The 19209-nt window shown below is 39.7% G+C and overlaps 1 protein-coding gene across 5 annotated transcripts; it reads right to left on the reverse strand.

The window, feature by feature from the left end:
- Window positions 1-1411: 1411 nt before the first annotated feature.
- LOC127414021 (lysocardiolipin acyltransferase 1-like) lies at window positions 1412-18764 on the reverse strand. 5 transcript variants are annotated; one of them, XM_051651664.1, is made up of 7 exons: window positions 18532-18764; window positions 12606-12767; window positions 11504-11677; window positions 11028-11226; window positions 10796-10942; window positions 7839-7955; window positions 1412-6179 (listed from the first exon to the last, which is right to left on the reverse strand). In XM_051651664.1, the coding sequence occupies exons 3-7, from the start codon at window positions 11672-11674 to the stop codon at window positions 5659-5661; spliced, it is 1155 nt and encodes a 384-aa protein (XP_051507624.1). In that variant the 5' UTR covers window positions 11675-11677; window positions 12606-12767; window positions 18532-18764; the 3' UTR covers window positions 1412-5658. The 5 variants fall into 5 exon arrangements, with proteins under 5 accessions (XP_051507624.1, XP_051507623.1, XP_051507626.1 ...); XM_051651663.1 differs by lacking the exon at window positions 12606-12767 and adding an exon at window positions 14587-14695; XM_051651666.1 differs by lacking the exon at window positions 12606-12767 and adding an exon at window positions 17181-17440.
- Window positions 18765-19209: the final 445 nt, after the last annotated feature.

Consider the following 19209-nt stretch of genomic DNA (forward strand, 5'->3'; position numbering starts at 1 on the left):
GTCATAAAAAATGTTTTTTACGTTTCTTTATACACAATATATAATCCCCCTCCCACATAATTTTGGGGTGAAATGTGGTCATCTGGTCATCTTTTCAGGAGATTTGCCTGAATAGTAGGCTACATGTACATTCCTGATTATTTATTTTCATTCTTAATCTTAATAAATTATTAGTGATTCAGGGAAACTATAATTATTTATTTACTTCATAGTGTTTTTATGTATGTGTGTGTAATCTCTGAAATACTCATTATAAATGACAATCAAATACTTCAAACTAAATAAACTAATGTCCTGACTAAATTCATATTTAGGCATTATATTGTAAATAAACAGATCAGACATAATTTACAGTGTGAGGTGACTATTCAATGTTTTTTTATTTTTATCAAGCTAAAAAAACAAAAAATCACCTGACCGCTATAAAAACGTCTTTTATGCCTCGATGATTGTGAATTTTGTGTTTGCAAAGGTTTACAGAATGAACAGGATCAGCAATGACTGTGTTCCTCCACCAGAGAGCAGACACAACACAAACACACACCTTCATCTGAGCATGAACATCCATCAACACAAAACATGATGATTCTATGTGTAATTTCACACACATTCACATCTTGAAGCTCTGCTACACACACTTCATACAATCAGTAAAACGAGGTGATGGTCATGATGGTACGCAGAATTAAAAATGAACGAGGTTGCAGGTTTCACTCTTTCTATTGAGTGTCTTTGCATTCAAAGAAAAGATGAACCCTTCCTGGAAAACAGAAACATCAGAACTGAGGTAATGAAAACAGATGACGTAATTGCAAACTTTAGACTGATGGACAATTGAGAACAAAAATGACACAATTTGCTGTATTTTACAGACTCGAGCAGAAGAAGAAACAGTCGTGCAGAAGCTGGTGACAGTGACGTCAGCATGTGTATCGATATCTTTGATCGGCAGGATTAGAAGAGAACAGTCTTCTCAAACATGAATCAAGTCACACATTACGAGCTGCTGTGCATCCAGTAGAAAATGAGCTTTTTCTGTAACACTTGGTTGCATGTTCATCCAAAACTGAAAACTTCATTTGAACAAAGTACTGACTGACTTTACAAATAAATGGATGTTTTTATTTCTTGAGTATACAAAAACTTTGGAACTTTTAAATCAAAATGAAACATGTTTGAGCAGGTGGACAGGTGGAAATCTGGTTTATAATCTTCATGTTATGAGGAAATGACAACTGATCCTGGATCAATACATGATCTGATATTCATCATTTATATCAGTCTTTGGCAAAAACAACAGAATATTTCATATAAACACTGAACTCAGATCAGTCTCAGACTCACCTGGTCCATTTAACATCAATTATGTTCATAACCCCTGGCACAAATGATGGAATCACCACACTTAGAGGATGTTCACACAGATTTTTTACTTCGTAGCAAATTAACAGATCACAGATATGACACAAAACAATTTTTGTGAAACATCCCTCAAACAAATTAAATTACATTATCTTAATTAATGGCATTTTTTTTTTTTTCTCTGATCAAGTAGAGGAAAAAAATGATGGAATCACCTTGTAATTTACATTTCTAAAACAAATACCAGCACAAGTCTGAAGTACAAATGAGTGCAGTTAAAAGAGAGTGCTTACAGATCTTAACGAGCTGTTGGTCTTATTGAAAGGAAACATCGCCGCAACAACAGAGAAGCCAATTGAAACAATGGAAAGGATTATATAATTCTTTCAAGAAGGAAATCCAACACAGAGTGTGGCAAAAGAAGTTGGTTGTTCCTAGGCATCTGTGTCTAAAATTTGGTGCAAGCATAAACAAAATGGGAAGGTTATAAAAGGAAAACATACGGGTAGAAAACTCAAAGCAATATGCCTTGAAAATAGAAAATGCAAAAACAAAACAAATGAAAAACAAACAGGAGTCAATGTTTGTGACAGAACTGTAAGAAATCGTCTGAATGAAATGGGATTTACATATAGAAAAGCTAAATGAAAACCAGCACTAACATCTAAACAGAAGAAACAAGACTCCAGTGGGCTAAAGAGAAGCAATCATTGAGTGTGGATGATTGGATGAAAGTGTTATTCAGTGACGAATCTGCATTGGTCGAGGCGATGATGCTGGAACTTTGTCTGGTGCCGTTCTAATGAAACAAATAAAGATGACTGTCTGAAGAAAACAATCAAATTTCTCCAGCCATTTATGATATGAGGTTGCATGTCAGGTAAAGGACCAGGGGAGATGGCAATCATTACCTCAACACTCAGTGCACAGGTGTACCTTGAAAGTTTGGACACTTTTCTCATTCCATCCATAGAAAATAGGTTTGGTGATGATGAAGTCATTTTTCAGGATGATTGCTCTTGCCACAGAGAGTGTTAAAGCTTTTCTTCAGGAAAGGCATATCAACTCAATGACATGGCCAGCAAACAGGAAATGGCAATTACAGTGTGTGTTCACTTGAATGTGACAACCACACCTCAGCAGAATATTGAATTATAATTGCCCTGTTAATCCCTGCAGTCTATTTTTAGGGCTCTGAATCGGTTTTCTGCTCATTCTCTGTTCTGACACTCACAGCCTTTCTCAAGAGAAACAGATTTGACCCATGATGTTACAGTGCATGTCCATACACATATACACATGTATATGCTGTTTCCATTGACATCATTCTGCATCATGTTACCGGGCAACAGTGAAGTCACGGCAACCCCACTTCACCATCAAACGTCTCGCCCTGATGTGTGTTGTGTAACAGCAATGGCAGACGTTTGGTCACATGTCAACATCTCATGAACAGCAGCAGCTTATTCTGTATTAAACACTAGCGGATACAGAAACACCAAAAATACATCAACATCTCTCTGATTTATTCATAAAGTGACTTTCCAACATGAGCAAGACATACTCTTCATTGAACGTTTGCAGATAGATTGAACAGGACTCAAGGTTGAAAAGGAGCACAGGTCATCGATTTATTGGAGTATTGATATTTGCTCAACGGTGTGATTACAGTGATCGAATATACCTGAGTGATAGATGAGAAACAGACTGAATGATTTTATAACATTGAGTCCACATTTGGTAATACAGACATTATATTGTCCATCACAGTGAACCGGTCTTCCTCCTCCAAACCAGTTCAAATACACCAGCAGAATCACTCATCACAACACCATCTGAACTGCTGTCTTTATAATAACGGGCGGCCGACAACAACATTAGTGTTTATGAATCAACGTGTTTGATGGGTGACATCACATCAGAGGAATGAGAGAGGTCAAAGGTGAGACCGACAGGAGACGTCTAGATCAACTAGAGAGTTTGAGTGAGATGAATGACAGTAAGGGAGGGATGAAGGAGACGAAGTGAGACGAGAATGAGATGGGCAGCAGGACGGGAAGGTCTTACATTTGACACAATAAATCTACCGCAGTAAGTTACTATGAAATATTGTACACTCGTAAATGCCTCACAATATTTACCCTGATTTTTGAGCTTTCAATGCAGATTGTCTTTAAAGTTACAGTAGATACCGTCTACTGCCATCATGTGACTTCCTGAAATTACTTAAACAAGACACGAGCTTCATCTTAACAGCAGCTTTACCAGTTATGACATCACTGCGAATGCTCCACTTACGTTCATTTGGCGCTTTAACTGCAGCTCATGCAACGGCAGCTGTCAACATGCATTAAACGGCCACATGTTTGAAGTGCAATGAGCTTTTATAAAACACGCTAAAATGCTTTACAAACTTTTGACACAAACGTCAACAGCTGAAGTATTGATACAGAGTTTTGTATCTTTTGTTTGACAATATTTAAATATCCTTTGACATTATTTTACATGAAAACAACGATAATGTGTTATGGCTGTATTCCACAAAAATAAAACAAATACACTGCCTGGCCAAAGAAAAAGTCGCATACTCTAATATTTAATTGGACCGCCTCTAGCTTTGATTACGGTGCGCATTCATCGTGGCATTGTTTTCACAACCTTTTGCAACGTCACAACATTCATTTCCATCCAGAGTTGCATTTGTTTTTGGCCGAGATCTTGTATTGATGACGGGAGAGTTGAAGCACTCCGTAAAGTCTTCTCCAGCACATCCCAAAGACTTTCAATGGGGTTAAGGTCAGGACTCTGTGCTGGCCAATTCATGTGTGGAAATGATTCCACATGCTCCCTGAATCACTCTTTCACAATTTCAGCCCAATGAATCTTGGCATTGTCATCCTGGAATATGCCTGTGCCGTCAGGGAAGAAAAAAAATCCATTGATGGGATAATCTGGTCATTCAGCACATGACTTCATTTTATTGCCACATAACGTTGCTGAGCCCCGACCTGACCAACTGAAGCAACCCCAGATCATAACACTGCCTCCAGAGGCTTGTACAGTCGGCATTATGCATGACGGGTGCATCATGTGCTTGCCTTCTTACCCTGATGCGCCCATCACTTTGGTATAGGGTAAATCTGGACTCATCAGAACACATGACCTTTTTCCATTACTCCACAGTCCAATCGTTATGCTCCCTAGCAAACGCTGCCTAGAAGTCGTTTTTTCCAATTAGTCTCACTTACAAGTGACTTTTTTTGTGGCCTCACAGCTGTTTAATCCCAATCCTGTAAGTTCTCATCGCACTGTGAGTGTGGAAATGCTCTTTCACTATTAAACATAACCGTGAGTTCTACTGTCGATTTTTTACCATGTGACTTCAAGTGTTTTAGTGATCTCAGATTACGATCATTCAAGATTTTTTTCCAACCACATTTCTTCCATGAAGCTGATGGTTCACCATTATCCTTCCAGGTTTTAATAATGCATTGGACAGTTCTTAACCCACTTCCAGTGATTTCAGCAATCAGATGTTTTCTTTGCTTGATGCAGGACAATAATTTGCCCCTTCTGAAACACAGTAACATCTTATCCAAGACCACGGGATACATCTTCTGACATGGTTGTTTAAGAAATGAGAAGCTATACACTGCATCAGTTAGAGTTAAAAGAACTGTTGCCAGCTGAAACATGTTAATCACTGCAATAATGATCCAATCATAGACTCTTATGTATCTGCTTATTTAAATCCAAACGACAACTTTTTTGGGGGACAGGCAGTGTCTATAAAAGGAAGAAACAAGAGAAAAACATAATAATTCTTTAAAATATGGCTGTAACTTATACTGACAAAGCAAAATGAGCAAATGATGAACTAAGAAACACAAAGAAAGAAATAAGAGCTTTACACGAGATGGAAAGACAAACAAGAAAATAAAACTGAGCAGAGAGAAACACGAGTGTGTTGTAGGAATTCAAAAAGACGAGTCCAATGGTAAAACATCGGCACAAACATGTGCAAAACGCTCACTCACACTCGTTCACAGTGGTAATTGTAAAACAGCATGACCAGCTTCTCATTTTTTTATCATAATGTAGTAGAACATTATTTCGAAATCCTCTATTTTTTATTTTGCGGGTCTCTCTGTCTGTGATGTGGCTTTCAGCAGTGAAGTGCGATACGCTACGTCTGCTCAAGCGAACAGGAGCGCATTAAAGGCAGGAGGCCGCGGCAGACAGCAGGCATCACCATTGACTTTAAATATACAAACGCACCAATCAGAGTCCAGCTTTTCATTCTCTCTTCTGCTGCGTTACATCTTGCTCTGGATTCGTTGAAGTCATGGCGTTCTTGCGCCGATAACACGCTAACTCCATCAGTTCCACCCCGCCTACCACCTTCTGCTGAACCAGGAAGAAGATGACCACCAACAGAAAGTAGATCCGCACAGGAGCCCAGAGCCACAGAGCGACAAACGAGAGCATGATGAAGGCGCTCCAGTACAACAGTGACACCGCTTTAATCAGCGCCACTCTCAGCTCGCTCTTGCATGGCGGCACGCGAGCCTTGGGATCATCGAAGCCACGTGGAACGGCGTGATAGAAGTCGTGCAGTCGCCGCTCTTTCTCCATCCAGCGCTCCTGACACCACAGCTGCAGCTGCGCCGCAGACCGTGGCAGAGTCCACACCGGGTAGCGACGCACGTGAAAGTGGATCTCACGGGGGAACAGGCCGAGCACTAGATGGCGCTCCGTCTGTGGGATGTTTTGAGGATATGCAACAGTGATATCGTGGACCGCATCTAAATTCTGTCCTGTAAAGAGAGAGAATATATTCAATACACATATAAAGTCAGAATCGTTTCCCTGATTGAGTGAATGAGATCTGAAACTCATCCGCCACACTTGAAAGAGCATCTGTGTGCCAGATAAATCATGTTCACTGGTTCAGTCTCAGTTTCCATGATGACTCAATCACACTTGTGCACTTCTGGGCTGCGTTCCACTTCACTTTTAACATCCACTCGCTAACTCTCCTAAGCACTTCCCCGCCGCCATTTTGAAAGTCCATTCCATTTCATTAAGTGAGCGAGGGAAGTTTCTGTTGACTGACCCTCAACCCCTCGATGTAGACCGAGGGAGCGAGCCTACTCCGAAGTATGCTTCAGGCAGCTCCATATCCCAAAATGCAACTCGAATGTGACGTGACAGCAGATCGTGCTTCATCATCCCCACACAAATATACTGTATGATGAAAGTGAAGTTAGGTCAATTGAGCAGTTCAGAAAAGTTATATTGAGATTTAACAGCATAATACTTGTAGCTACCATAAACTAACTGTTTATCACACAGTTATAGCCTATGTGTTCATTGTTATGTTACTATTATAATTTTTGTAAAGCTTGATTAATAAAAAATCAAAAAAATTAATTCTATTGAAAAAATATTTTTTGAACATATAAGATTGATACATTTATGCCTCTGAAATTACAACTAAACATTACCTGAATCTGTGGTTGCATTCATCTCTGAAAATGTTGTTTTCTAAGGTGCAAAAATCACCAAATAACTCCACAAATTGGCATCAGCCCTCAACAAGCTCCAAGTGATCAAGGGCTCAGGGTGTTCCAGTTAAACCCACTGCACGGGTTCCGCCAGTAGTGGGCACTCACGCAACTTAAGCAAAGACATACATCCGAGTCCATGAGACGGAGAGAGATTAGCGAGGGAAGAGCATAAAAATTTGAAGTGGAACGCAGCCCTGAAAGGCATCAGACCACAGGTCACATGAGGGGCCACACATCAGGGTAAATGGGGGTAAACCAGAGAGACACACGTCAGCATTTGCTAAATGCCAAGACATAAAACCAACTGAACCTTTACAATTAACATGCCAATTTTTCATAAAAAATAAAAATAAAAGTTTAAACAATGAACACCAGAAGGATTAAGAAAGTGAAACTGAATGTTTACATGTAACTGAGAGCATCATTCAGCGGTTCACAGTAATGCTGATGTTCAGCGTAAAACGCTTTATTAAACGCTCAGCTCATCTCTCAATTTAACTCTTGAGATTTACAGTGACATCATACAACTGCAGCTCTTACATAAGACAAGCTGCCAGACATTCACTGGAGCTTTAGTGTGCTCAAAGAACAAACACACACACACAGACACACAGACAAGGTGTATATATATATATATATATATATATATATATATAGGAGTAAGCAGTCATGAGTTCTGGGAATATGCCATCAGACAGGCCCATGTGGCACACCTGTTTAACACACTGATGACAATCACACTCATAAACACCACACACACACACACACACACACACACACACACACACACACACACACACACACACACACACTCTGACTGATATGATTCTCTCTAAACTGACTTTACACCTGCCGTGATTAATGAGGTGTGATTTAAACAAAATTTAAGCACAGATGACCTCTGACCTTTGTACAGCGTGTCAACGATAAAGGTAAATCCGGTGGTCCGCGGGTGAAGAACATATTCGTACTTTGGAAGCCCGTTTTTCTCAGCAAACTCATCACTCTTGGCTCGAGTGTTTTCTGCACAAAAGATGAAACAAAAGCAGGTATTGAACTGAGCAGAAACACAGGCTGCATTTCCACTGCAATTCTGATTGTTCCAATAATATCTAGCAGGTCTTCTTGCATGAGAGTAAATAACAAAAACACTTATGAGATTTTTGGGATCCAATTTGAGCCATTTCCAAATGTGGTACTAAATCAGGACACCTTGAATCCTTGCTGGAAAAAACAATGCAACAGAAACAGTTATTTCAAGGACTGAAATGTTTCAGTTGAATCCACTGACTGTGACGAGACACCTGTGTTTGGTAAAGAACAAGAACATTTTAAATCAACGTGACCTCATAGTGTGATCAGACATGTGAAAGAAAACACGTGAAAAACACGCGAGACGAACAACTCACTGCTTCGTTGGAAAGATTCTGACTGTTATTAGGACAGTGAGTGTGCGCGTGTGTGCGCGTGTGTGTGGATGTTAAATGTTGCCTTTCAAACTGATGAATATTTACATGACTGTTATGCAGTGAAACCAAAGAAGCAGATATGAACGTGAGCTTGTTTTATGACACATTTAACAAAACAAACTTAAATATTGTCCTATATTTGTACATTTTATGAAGAAAATATAAGTGCTGTGCAAAAGTCATCGGCATGATGCAAGTGCATTGCTATGTAGTTGCTAGGTGGTGTTTAATATCAGTTTCAAAGTCAAAAGAGTCCACTTCCAAGTCTCAATCATATTTCAGCCCCAGTTTATTTATTTTTTTATATATAATTTTTATATTTTTTTTCTCCCAATTTGGAATGCTCAATTCCCAATCTAAGAATTGCGCTCTAAGTCCTCGTGGTGGTGTAGTGACTCGCCTCAATCCGGGTGGTGGAGGACGAATCTCAGTTGCCTCCATATCTGAGACCATCAATCCGCGAATCTTATCACATGACTTGTTGAGTGCGTTACCACGGAGACGTAGCGCATGTGGAGGCTTATGGTCAGAATATGGTCAGAAGATCTGATCTGTGTAGCAAAAGTGTGAAGTTTTTTGGTGTTGTTCATCGTTTGAACTTACGACAAAAACATGAGCCGTCACTGAATCCAGTTACTGTGAGTTTTGAACAAGTCTGCTACATGTAAAAACAGTGACCGGCTCATTTGTGCTACAGAATCACCTGTTCAGATCATAAACAACATCAATATCCAACAGAACTAGAGTTAAACATTCACTTCTGAATTCTACTGTATGATCAATATAATATGTCTGATAAAATAATAATAATTCCTTACATTTATATAGCCCTTTTATAGACACTCAAAGCGCTTTACATAGTATAGAGGGACTCTCCTCAACCACCACCAGTGTGCAGAATCCACCTGGATGATGTGATGGCAGCCGTAGTGCACCAGTACATTCACCACACACCAGCTGTTGGTGGAGAGGAGAGAGTAGAGTGATGTAGCCAATTAAAGGATGGGGATTATTAGGAAGCCATGACTGATAAAGGCCAATGGGGGGAATTTGGCCAGGACACCGGGGTTATACCCCTGCTCTTTCGAGAAGTGTCCTGGGACCTCAGTTTAACGTCTCATCCGAAAAACGTTGCCTTTTTACAGTATAGTGTCCCCATCACTATACTGGGGCATTAGGACCTACACAGACCGCAGGGTGAGCACCCCCTACTGGACTCCCTAAAACCTCTTCCAGCAGCAGCCGTAATTTTCCCCAGGAGGTCTTCCATCCAGGTACTGACCAGGCTCAACCCTGCTTAGCTATAGTGGGCAAACAGGCAAGAGCTGCAGGGTGTTATGGCTGCTGCATAAAGGTCAAATCCCTCCACAGGTTACATGTCAACAGAGGTCAGATTTGAGTGTACAGACACTGAACTAAATGAAGCTTCAGACTGACGGATGTTCATGCTCTTATATATACAATCAGTCATTGAATCATCGGTGAGTCTGACAGAGTGTCCTTCAGACAGATGCCACTAAAACTCCACCATGCGCACCATGAACACATCTCATCTCTCTTCTGGACACACACTTGAGTCTAAAGCCCCGTACACACATGCAGCGACTTCCAGCGTCAAAGCGACACGATCCCGTTCATTTTCAAAGAGAGCTGGCGACTTCCGGCGACACGAGCGACCTCTGGCGACTAGATGGGGGCGTGGCGAGTGACATGACAAAGTTGAGAACTTCATGCAAATGAGGAGCAACTTTCAGGAGTGACAACAAATAGGAGTGAGACAGTGTTCACTGGAGCTCATGTCACTCGTCCCTTTGAGTCGAATGCAGGTAAGACTGAGGAGAAACGTTTCTGGGAGCGATTTCACTGTTCTATATGATTTGTCTGTAACCACGTACATGGATATAATAAAAAATGATGCGTGGAAAGGAAATTATTGCCAGTCTGAGTGGGTTTGAGTCGTAGATTTTGTACATCGATAGATCGCTAATCTGTTTAATGATTAAATGCATTGAGCACTGCTGTAGTTTATGTAACAACACTCTCTATAGCAGAATGTAATTTTTTAGTGACAAGAAAACAAATTTCTTTGAATTATATCTTGGTTTTACTGGCAATATATCTTATCTGTGATCACAATTTTTAAAGATATGGCCAGACGTGCTGTCCACCAATAAAGTTAGAGTGACAGCAGTAGGAAAGCCCAGGAGTGACTTCACAGTACAGAGACTAGTGACATAAAGCGATAAAGCTGCTGCATGTGTGTATGGGGCTTTATGGAGGGGTCTGAGCATCAGTCATGAGCAGACATAGAACATGAGGTCAGGTCACAGAGGTCACCGTCACTGCTTTCAACCAGAATCTATCACTGTAAACTGTGTGTGTGTGTGGTCTCACCGGTGAGGTCAGTGCCCTCAGGGAACAGCAGCAGCTGCACTGGTTCTCTGATGTGGCAGAAATATTCCAGCATGTTGGTCATGTGACTGCGGTCTTCATCCCAGCGACGGTGGATAAAGATAAAGGAGGCGACCTGCATCGCCCAGCCTGAGTACGTACACACACACACTTTACAACAGTCCATAACATGCTCAACAGACTGAATTCACTGTTTATGGAGTTCTGGACGCACCGAATCCAGGGACGACTTTCAGTGCCGCTTTGATGCAGATCTTCTCCAGACGCAGATAACTGAACCTCAGCAGACAGCACCACAGGAACATCCAGTCCAGTCTAGTGCGGTGGTTCATTATTATCACACTCCGTTCACCAGGAACAAAACCATCACCGGTAATGACAACCTTCACACCAAACACCAGCTCCAACAGAGCCTGACAGAGAGAGAGACATCAGTTCTGACTTGTGTTGTTTAACTTAAGTTTAATTATCCATTAATATGGCATTCTTTTTAACACACATTCTCGGCTTTGGCAACATTGCATTGTTTACGGTTACACCAATAAATCTATTGTGAATTGAATTGAGACAGAACAGATGAATAAACAGTTCATTAAGGAATGTTAATAAAATAAACATTTAATGAGCCAGCAGCTGAGCAAACTTTTCCCAGCATGCCTAAATCAATGATGATGATGATCACAGACGTACCACAGGAAGCGTGAACCAGGTGGCTACAATCCGGTCTGTGATCCAGCGGTACCATGCAGGGGACATCAGCATCACTGGCAGCACTGGACCCAACATGAAGATACTGCCGAAGAAACTGGCCAGAAACAGAGTTATGATGAAGTACAAACCCCTCACAGACACCTGCGCCATCACCTGACAGAGACAAAGACCGTATAGATGCAGTATGAGAGTATATATAAGTACATATAAGACATGGATATGCAGCAGAACCTTGAAAATATATATATATATTTTTTCTGTTTGCAAATAAAAAGCAACAATAATTCATAAACCATAATTCAGCGAATTGATTTGGACACAAGGAAACATAAACCTGCTGGCAGCGTTATAGACAGTGACAGTGCATTACAGACAGACACATTTTTCTTATCACTAGAGGAAAAAACCCCCAAGATGATCCACTGAAATGATCAACAACTGATCAACCCATTAGGGGTCTAAGGCTTGCATTATATCAAATATATTCACATCATATCTCCACCAAAATATCTTCGTTTCTGTTCCGTAAAAGACAGTCAGTCACACACACCTGGGATGGCATGAGGATGAATAAATGATGAGAGAATTAAAATTTTTGGGTAAACTATCCCTATAAATACATTAGAAGATTTTAAAAAAATTGAGTCAAAATGCTACTTATGGCTCTGCATTTACCCTACCCGTGAGATAATGTGTGTGTGTCTATAGATCGGTTACTGATGATCTTCTGTCACAGACACCATCATCATCGTCATTGTTGTCTCAGGCTGTGAGGTCAGAGTGAATTGAGCTGCTGATTCTCATCAAACTCAGTGACAGACAGTGCAGATTCACTCCGAGTGTTAAACACACAAACAACTCCAAACAGCGCATTCAGACGCCTACAGAACGATTTGAGCGGTTTAAAGCTAAAATACTTTCCATGATATTTCATTTCAGATCTGTGTGAGAAGCAACGACATACTTTGATTTATGTTCAATGTAATAAATGCAAAAGAATTGTCAGCATTCAGTCTTGAATTCAGTGCATCAGCATCACTCAATTGCAGTTCAGTGAAGTCACACTGATGGTTTCGCTCACAGATGAACTGGCCGCAAGCTGATGTGCTGGAGGACAATGGAAAAATGAGAGGAGACTTTGACCCCTGTGAGCATCCGTCCATTCATGCGGTCACTGTCAGATAATGAATGTCTGTGCTCATGACTGTGTGGAAACTCACATTTGATTTGTTTTTCCACAGAGCTGCAAGACAACAGTTTACAGAGTTAAAACATGATTGAGCTTGTGAAGAGAACTTCATACAAACCTCACATACAGTCACATGTATTAATGATTAAAGCATTATCATCTCATCAATGTACAGTAAACTTTACAAGCCGGCTGACTGATTATGATTTTAATGTTTGTGAGAACTCTTCATCAGTCTAGAGCAACAGCAGCACGTTACTGACTGACTATCAGTTCATGATGGAAATCACGCTCTTTGAGCAGGAAAAACGTTTTCCATGGCAGCTGTGATATGAAGATGGGCTGTTTTTCAGGAAAGGTGAGATGTTCATGAGCAGATAAAGATTATGAGATTATAATGTGATAACTTGATTTTTAGTGCCGAGGTCACATCTGATTATAAGCATCAACTGGAAAAAAGCTGAAAAAGTGTCTGATTGTGTGTTTGTGAAATTGCTTTGTTTAATGTCTAGTTGCCTAATGCCTAGTTCTCAAACAATAACAAGGAAATTAAAACATGTCAAAGCAAAACTGATAATCCAATTTTCAAAAGTCTACTTTCCAAATTCAGATCTTGTTTCTAGGTGAAATTAAACATGATCTGTGCGGGACTACAGACACTAATCACAGCTCTCCTACAGAAATGCTGCATAAACCTCATGATATTGACAAGAATTGAAGAATCCATTAGAACTGATAACTGATGATGGTGCCGTGGATGGCCGCCTCAGTGTGGAGCTCTCCAATTCTTTTGTTGTTTTTGTTTGTCTGTCCTGTGTTTAGTCATTTTTTTCCAATCAGTTTTACCAGGGATGAACTGCTGATCATTCAGCACATACCAGACAATCTTTTCCCGGTTTTTGACTACTCAGACGTTTTGCTGGACATTTTAGTCGGAGGCGCAGCTTTGTTGTTTAAGCACGCTATGAGACGCAGGCGAGGGAAACGAACTGGTGCATTGGTCAAGCTCCGTCAGTGCGGCTTTCGAACAGCGCTGCCGAGTATTCATCTAGTGAATCTCCGCTCTCTTCCTAACTCATTTTTGATCAAATCTAGACAGCAGTCATCACTCCAACACCTTATCCTTGAGTAATAATGCTAAATTGATCATTTGGTGCTAGAAAATCACTTGCCATTATATCAAACACAGCTGAAAGATATTTGGTTCATTAAATGAAGCTTAACATTGTCTTTGTGTTTGTTTTTGAGTTGCCACAGTATGCAATAGACTGGCATGTCTTAAGGTCAATATTAGATCAAAAATGGCAAAAAAGAAACAGCTTTCTCTAGAAACTCAACAGTCAATCATTGTTTTGAGGAATGAAGGCTATACAATGCTTGAAATTGCCAAAACACTGAAGATTTCATACAAAGGTGTACACTACAGTCTTCAAAGACAAAGGACACCTGACTCTAACAAGGACAGAAAGAGATGTGGAAGACCAGATGTACAACTAAACAAGAGGATAAGTACATCAGAGTCTCTAGTTTGAGAAATAGACGCCTCACATGTCCTCAGCTGACAGCTTCATTGAATTCTACCCGCTCAACACCAGTTTCATGTACAACAGTAAAGAGAAGACTCAGGGGTGCAGGCCTTATGAGAAGAATTGCAAAGAAAAAGCCACTTTTGAAACAGAAAAACAAAAAGAAAAGGTTCGAGTGGGTAAAGAAACACAGACATTGGACAACAGATAATTGGAAAAGAGTGTTATGGATCTTAACCCCATTGAGCTTTTGTGGGATCAGCTAGACTGTAAGGTGCGTGAGAAGTGCCCGATAAGACAGACACATCTATGGCAAGTGCAACAGGAAGTGTGGGGTGAAATGTCACCTGAGTATCTGGACAAACTGACCGCTAGAATAACAAGGATCTGCAAAACTGTCATTGCTGCACGTGGAGGATTTTTGGATGAGAACTCTTTGAAGTAGTTTAAGAAGTTCTGAAAAAAAATTTTTTTTCACATTATTAATGTCCTGACTATACATTGTGATCAGTTGAATGCCACTTTGGTGACTAAAAGTACAAATTTCTTTCCATAAGAGCAAAATCTGTACATTATTCCAAACTTTTGGCCACCAGTGTTTTTTTATATATATATATACACACACACACAGTACTGTGCAAAAGTCTTAGGCACATCAGATGTTTCACAAAAGCAATTGTCTTAAGATGGTTATTTATATTTTCAGCTTTAGTGTGTCAACAGGGTTGGTAGGGTTACTTTTGAAATGTATTCCACTACAGATTACAGAATACATGCTGTAAAATGTAATTTGTAATGTATTCTGTTAGATTACTCAAGGTCAGTAATGTAATCTAAATACTTTGGATTACTTCTTCAGCACTGGTAGATTTTTTCACATGTTTTGACTATAAAAACTCTGCCAGTACAGTAAGACAATATACACATGTTAAAAATACATTCTCTGAAAAACTGAAATATCTTCTGCAGTGATGTTTCTAAAACAAGATCAATCAAATTGATCTTGTTTTATTGATTTTTAGAAATTTTTACAGGAAAACAATACAAAAATTATCATCAAGAATATGATTTTTGCTCTAATATCAAAGGTCTTACTAGAAAAAAAGAAATTATGATCCAACGTGAATTTTCTTGATAAAAATATAATCGTGACTGGTAACATGTGCATGTAAAATGGTTAGAAATAGCATTTTAACTTAGTGTAAAGCTGACAATTTACACAAGGTTTATTTCTATTTCTTCTGCTCCAAACTTACTTCTCTGTCTGCTCGTATGAATGTAACACATCATAAGAAAGTGTTTCACCGCTGTTCAAATGCACTTTGGATCGCATCATTTATATGTATAAATGTTTTCCATCTGAAAGGACTAAATATTAAATGAAACAAATGACAATAAAATGCAAAGTAATCTCTTCAGTAATCAAAATACTTTTTGAATGTAACTGTATTCTAATTACCAATGATTTAAATTGTAACTGTAGTGGAATACAGTTACTTATATTTTGTATTTTAAATATATAATCCTGTTACATGTATTCCATTACTCCCCAACCCTGTGTGTCAATAGGAAATATAAACTCACAAACATTACTTTTGCAAATAGAAAAGATTAGAATAGAAGAACAGGGAGCCCTGCAACAGATGACATGGTCCCCACAGGCCCCCCACTGAACATCGAGTCAGTCTGAGATTACATAAAGAGACAGAAGCAATTAAGACTAAATAGACAGAAGAACAGGGAGCCCTGCAACAGATGGTATGGCCCCCACAGAGCCCCCCACTGAACATTGAGTCAGTCTGAGATTATATAAAGAGACAGAAGCAATTGAGACTAAATAGACAGAAGAACAGGGAGCCCTGCAACAGATGTCATGGCCCCCACAGAGCCCCCCACTGAACATCGAGTCAGTCTGAGATTATATAAAGAGACAGAAGCAATTGAGCCAAAATAGACAGAAGAACAGGGAGCCCTGCAACAGATGTCATGGCCCCCACAGATGTCTGTGTCTGAACATTGTGTCAGTCTGAGATTACATAGAGACAGAGGCAATTGAGCCAAAATAGATAGAAGAACAGGGAGCCCTGCAACAGATGGCATGGCCCCCACAGAGCCCCCCACTGAACATTGTGTCAGTCTGAGATTACATAAAGAGACAGAAGCAATTGAGACTAAATAGATAGAAGAACTGTGGTGAATTCTCCAAGAAGCTTGGAACATCCTATCTGCCAACAACCAAGAAAAACTGTGTCCAGGTGAGACAGAATTGGGGCTGTTTTAAAGGCAAAGGAGGCCACACCAAATATTGATTTAGCTTTTTTATTTTTACTGGACTTTGTATGACATTAAGTGATAAATGAAAACTATTTATGTCATTATTTTTGAAGACATCCTCACTATGCATCATTTTTCACAAGTGCCTTAAACAAGTTTTCAGCTAACGATCCTGCATCAGTGTGGAGAGGCCTGAAAGGCATTACTAATTTCAAGACACCATCCCCCAACACTGTAGGGAACCAACAACTGGCTGACGAATTGAATGTGTTTTACTGTAGATTTGAAAAGCCCAGTCTCACACCCCACACCCGCTCTAACCTTCACTTCACACAAACACCTCCTGCAACCCCCCTCCTTCTACTCAACTGCACTTAAGATCTGTGAAGAGGATGTGTGCCGGGTCTTCCGGAACCAAAAGACAAGGAAAGCACAGAACCCAGATGGTGTTTCACCCACTTCAAATCCTGTGCTAACCAGCTGGCCCCCAATCTTCACACAGATCTTCAATAGATCACTGGAGCAGTGTGAAGTCCCATGCTGCTTCAAATGTTCCACTATCATCCCCATCCCAAAGAAACCAAAAATCACAGGACTTAATGACTACAGACCTGTCGCCCTGACGTCTGTGGTCATGAAGTAATTTGAGAGACTGGAGTTGACCCACCTGAAGGACATCACTGGACTCTTTCTAGATCCCCTTCAATTTGCTTATCAAGCAAACAGGTCTGTGGATGATGCAGTCAACATGGGATTGACTCCATTGTGAAAAAGGTCCAGCAGAGGTTGTACTTCCTTCGCCAGTTGAGGAAATTCAACCTGCCACAGGCGCTGCTGATACAGTTCTACTCAGCAGTCATTGAGTCTGTCCTCTGCACTTCAATAACTGTCTGGTTTGGTTCAGCTATGAAATCAGACATCAGAAGACTACAAAGGAGAGTTCGGACTGCTGAGCGGATTATTGGTTGCCCCCTGCCCCCCCTTCAAGAACTATACACTTCCAGAGGCTGGAAAAATCACTCTGGACCCCACTCACCCTGCCCACTACCTTTTTGAACTGTTGCCTTCTGGCCGACGCTTCAGAGCTCTGAGCACCAGAACCGTCAGGCACAGGAACAGTTTTTCCCTCAGGCTATCCATCTCATGAACAGTTTAAACTATACTATAATTATGTGCAATACACAGCCTAGTCAATTATATTATTTAACACATCCTACCTCTTCTGCATTACATTCTCTTGCAATAAATGTACATAACAGATTTGTATTTGTACATACTATATATATATTTTTGTCTTATTGTGTATTTCTATTTCTATTTCTACTCACTTTTTATTTTTATTCAAAAAATTGTATTATTATCTCTGTCTTGTTGTATTGTTTGTGCACTGGGAGCTTCTGTCACCAAGAAAAATTCCTTGTATGTGTAAGAATATTTGGCAATAAAGCTTATTCTGATTCTGAATTATGATTAAGATTAAAAAAAATATGAATGGAAGATGGTTACCAAAATAGTGTGTGTGAAAACTGTGCAAATGATGTAAACTTCTGTTGTGTTATGGCTTTTATCTGAGCATTTCTACTATGCCATCAATCTGTTGTTTATTATGTCATTTAACACAAAGTGATGAGAGACTGTCTGTTAACACAATCCAGTCTGAACGTATCTGATTGGTGATCTAAGGTTATCATACTGCATGCGTGGATCTTCTATACTGTTGTAACGTGTTGTTACAGAGGTGATTTAGTTAGTAACAGATGGCATTTTAATGAGAATATTATTGATGCTGATTATGGACAGAACACAAACTTCACAGTTCAACTGTGTTCATGTCTATGCTGCTACTGTTCACAGCAGAATTCATTTAAAGCATTAAAACAACTAAAATAAACACATTTAAAACTGAAGTCTGCACCAAAGCCTGTTATCTGCATCATTATATTAACTGAAATATATATTATGAAAGATAGATTATGTCCAATAAAACTAATTCTGCAGTGTGTTGTTTATTTACTCACTTTTGATCGCTGTAGTTTTAAACTGTCAATATCAGCCAGATGAGCTCACGAGACATCTAAACATCCTCTGCGAGTCAAATATAAACGTATTATCCACAGTCAGTCAGTTAAACCAGATTAGACTGTGCGTTTAAAGGCAGAAATCGAGAAATATAAAGAAATAAGACAAATGTAAACTAATTTGAGGCGGCCATGATTTTCTATTCCTGCCTTTCGCGACCTCTCAACGTCCTCCTCTGATGACGCAATGCTTAACTGACCAATTACAGACAACCGACCCTGTAAACCCCGCCTATTCAGGCACTGTGTCAATCTACGCGTTTCTTAATTTATTAAAGGGATAGTTCACCCAAAAATGAAAATCCTCTCATTATTTACTCACCCTCATGATATCCCAGATGTGTGTGACTTTCTTTCTTCAGCAGAACACAAATGAAGAAAAATAGAAAAATACAGAAGAAGTGGGACACTGTTTTCTTTATAGTTAAAAAGTACTTAAATGTTGATCTTTTTTCACCTCAATAGCGATCGTCTCACTTTAGAAGACATTAATTTAACCGCTGGAGTCGTATGGATGATGTTTATGATGACTGTCTGTGATTTTTGGAACTTCAAAAGAGAAATCTCCATCCACTTGCATTTTAAGGACCTATTGAACTGAGATATTTCACTATTTTT

Source organism: Myxocyprinus asiaticus, chromosome 23 (genome assembly GCF_019703515.2).
Source record: "Myxocyprinus asiaticus isolate MX2 ecotype Aquarium Trade chromosome 23, UBuf_Myxa_2, whole genome shotgun sequence".
In the NCBI taxonomy this organism is placed as follows: domain Eukaryota; kingdom Metazoa; phylum Chordata; class Actinopteri; order Cypriniformes; family Catostomidae; genus Myxocyprinus; species Myxocyprinus asiaticus.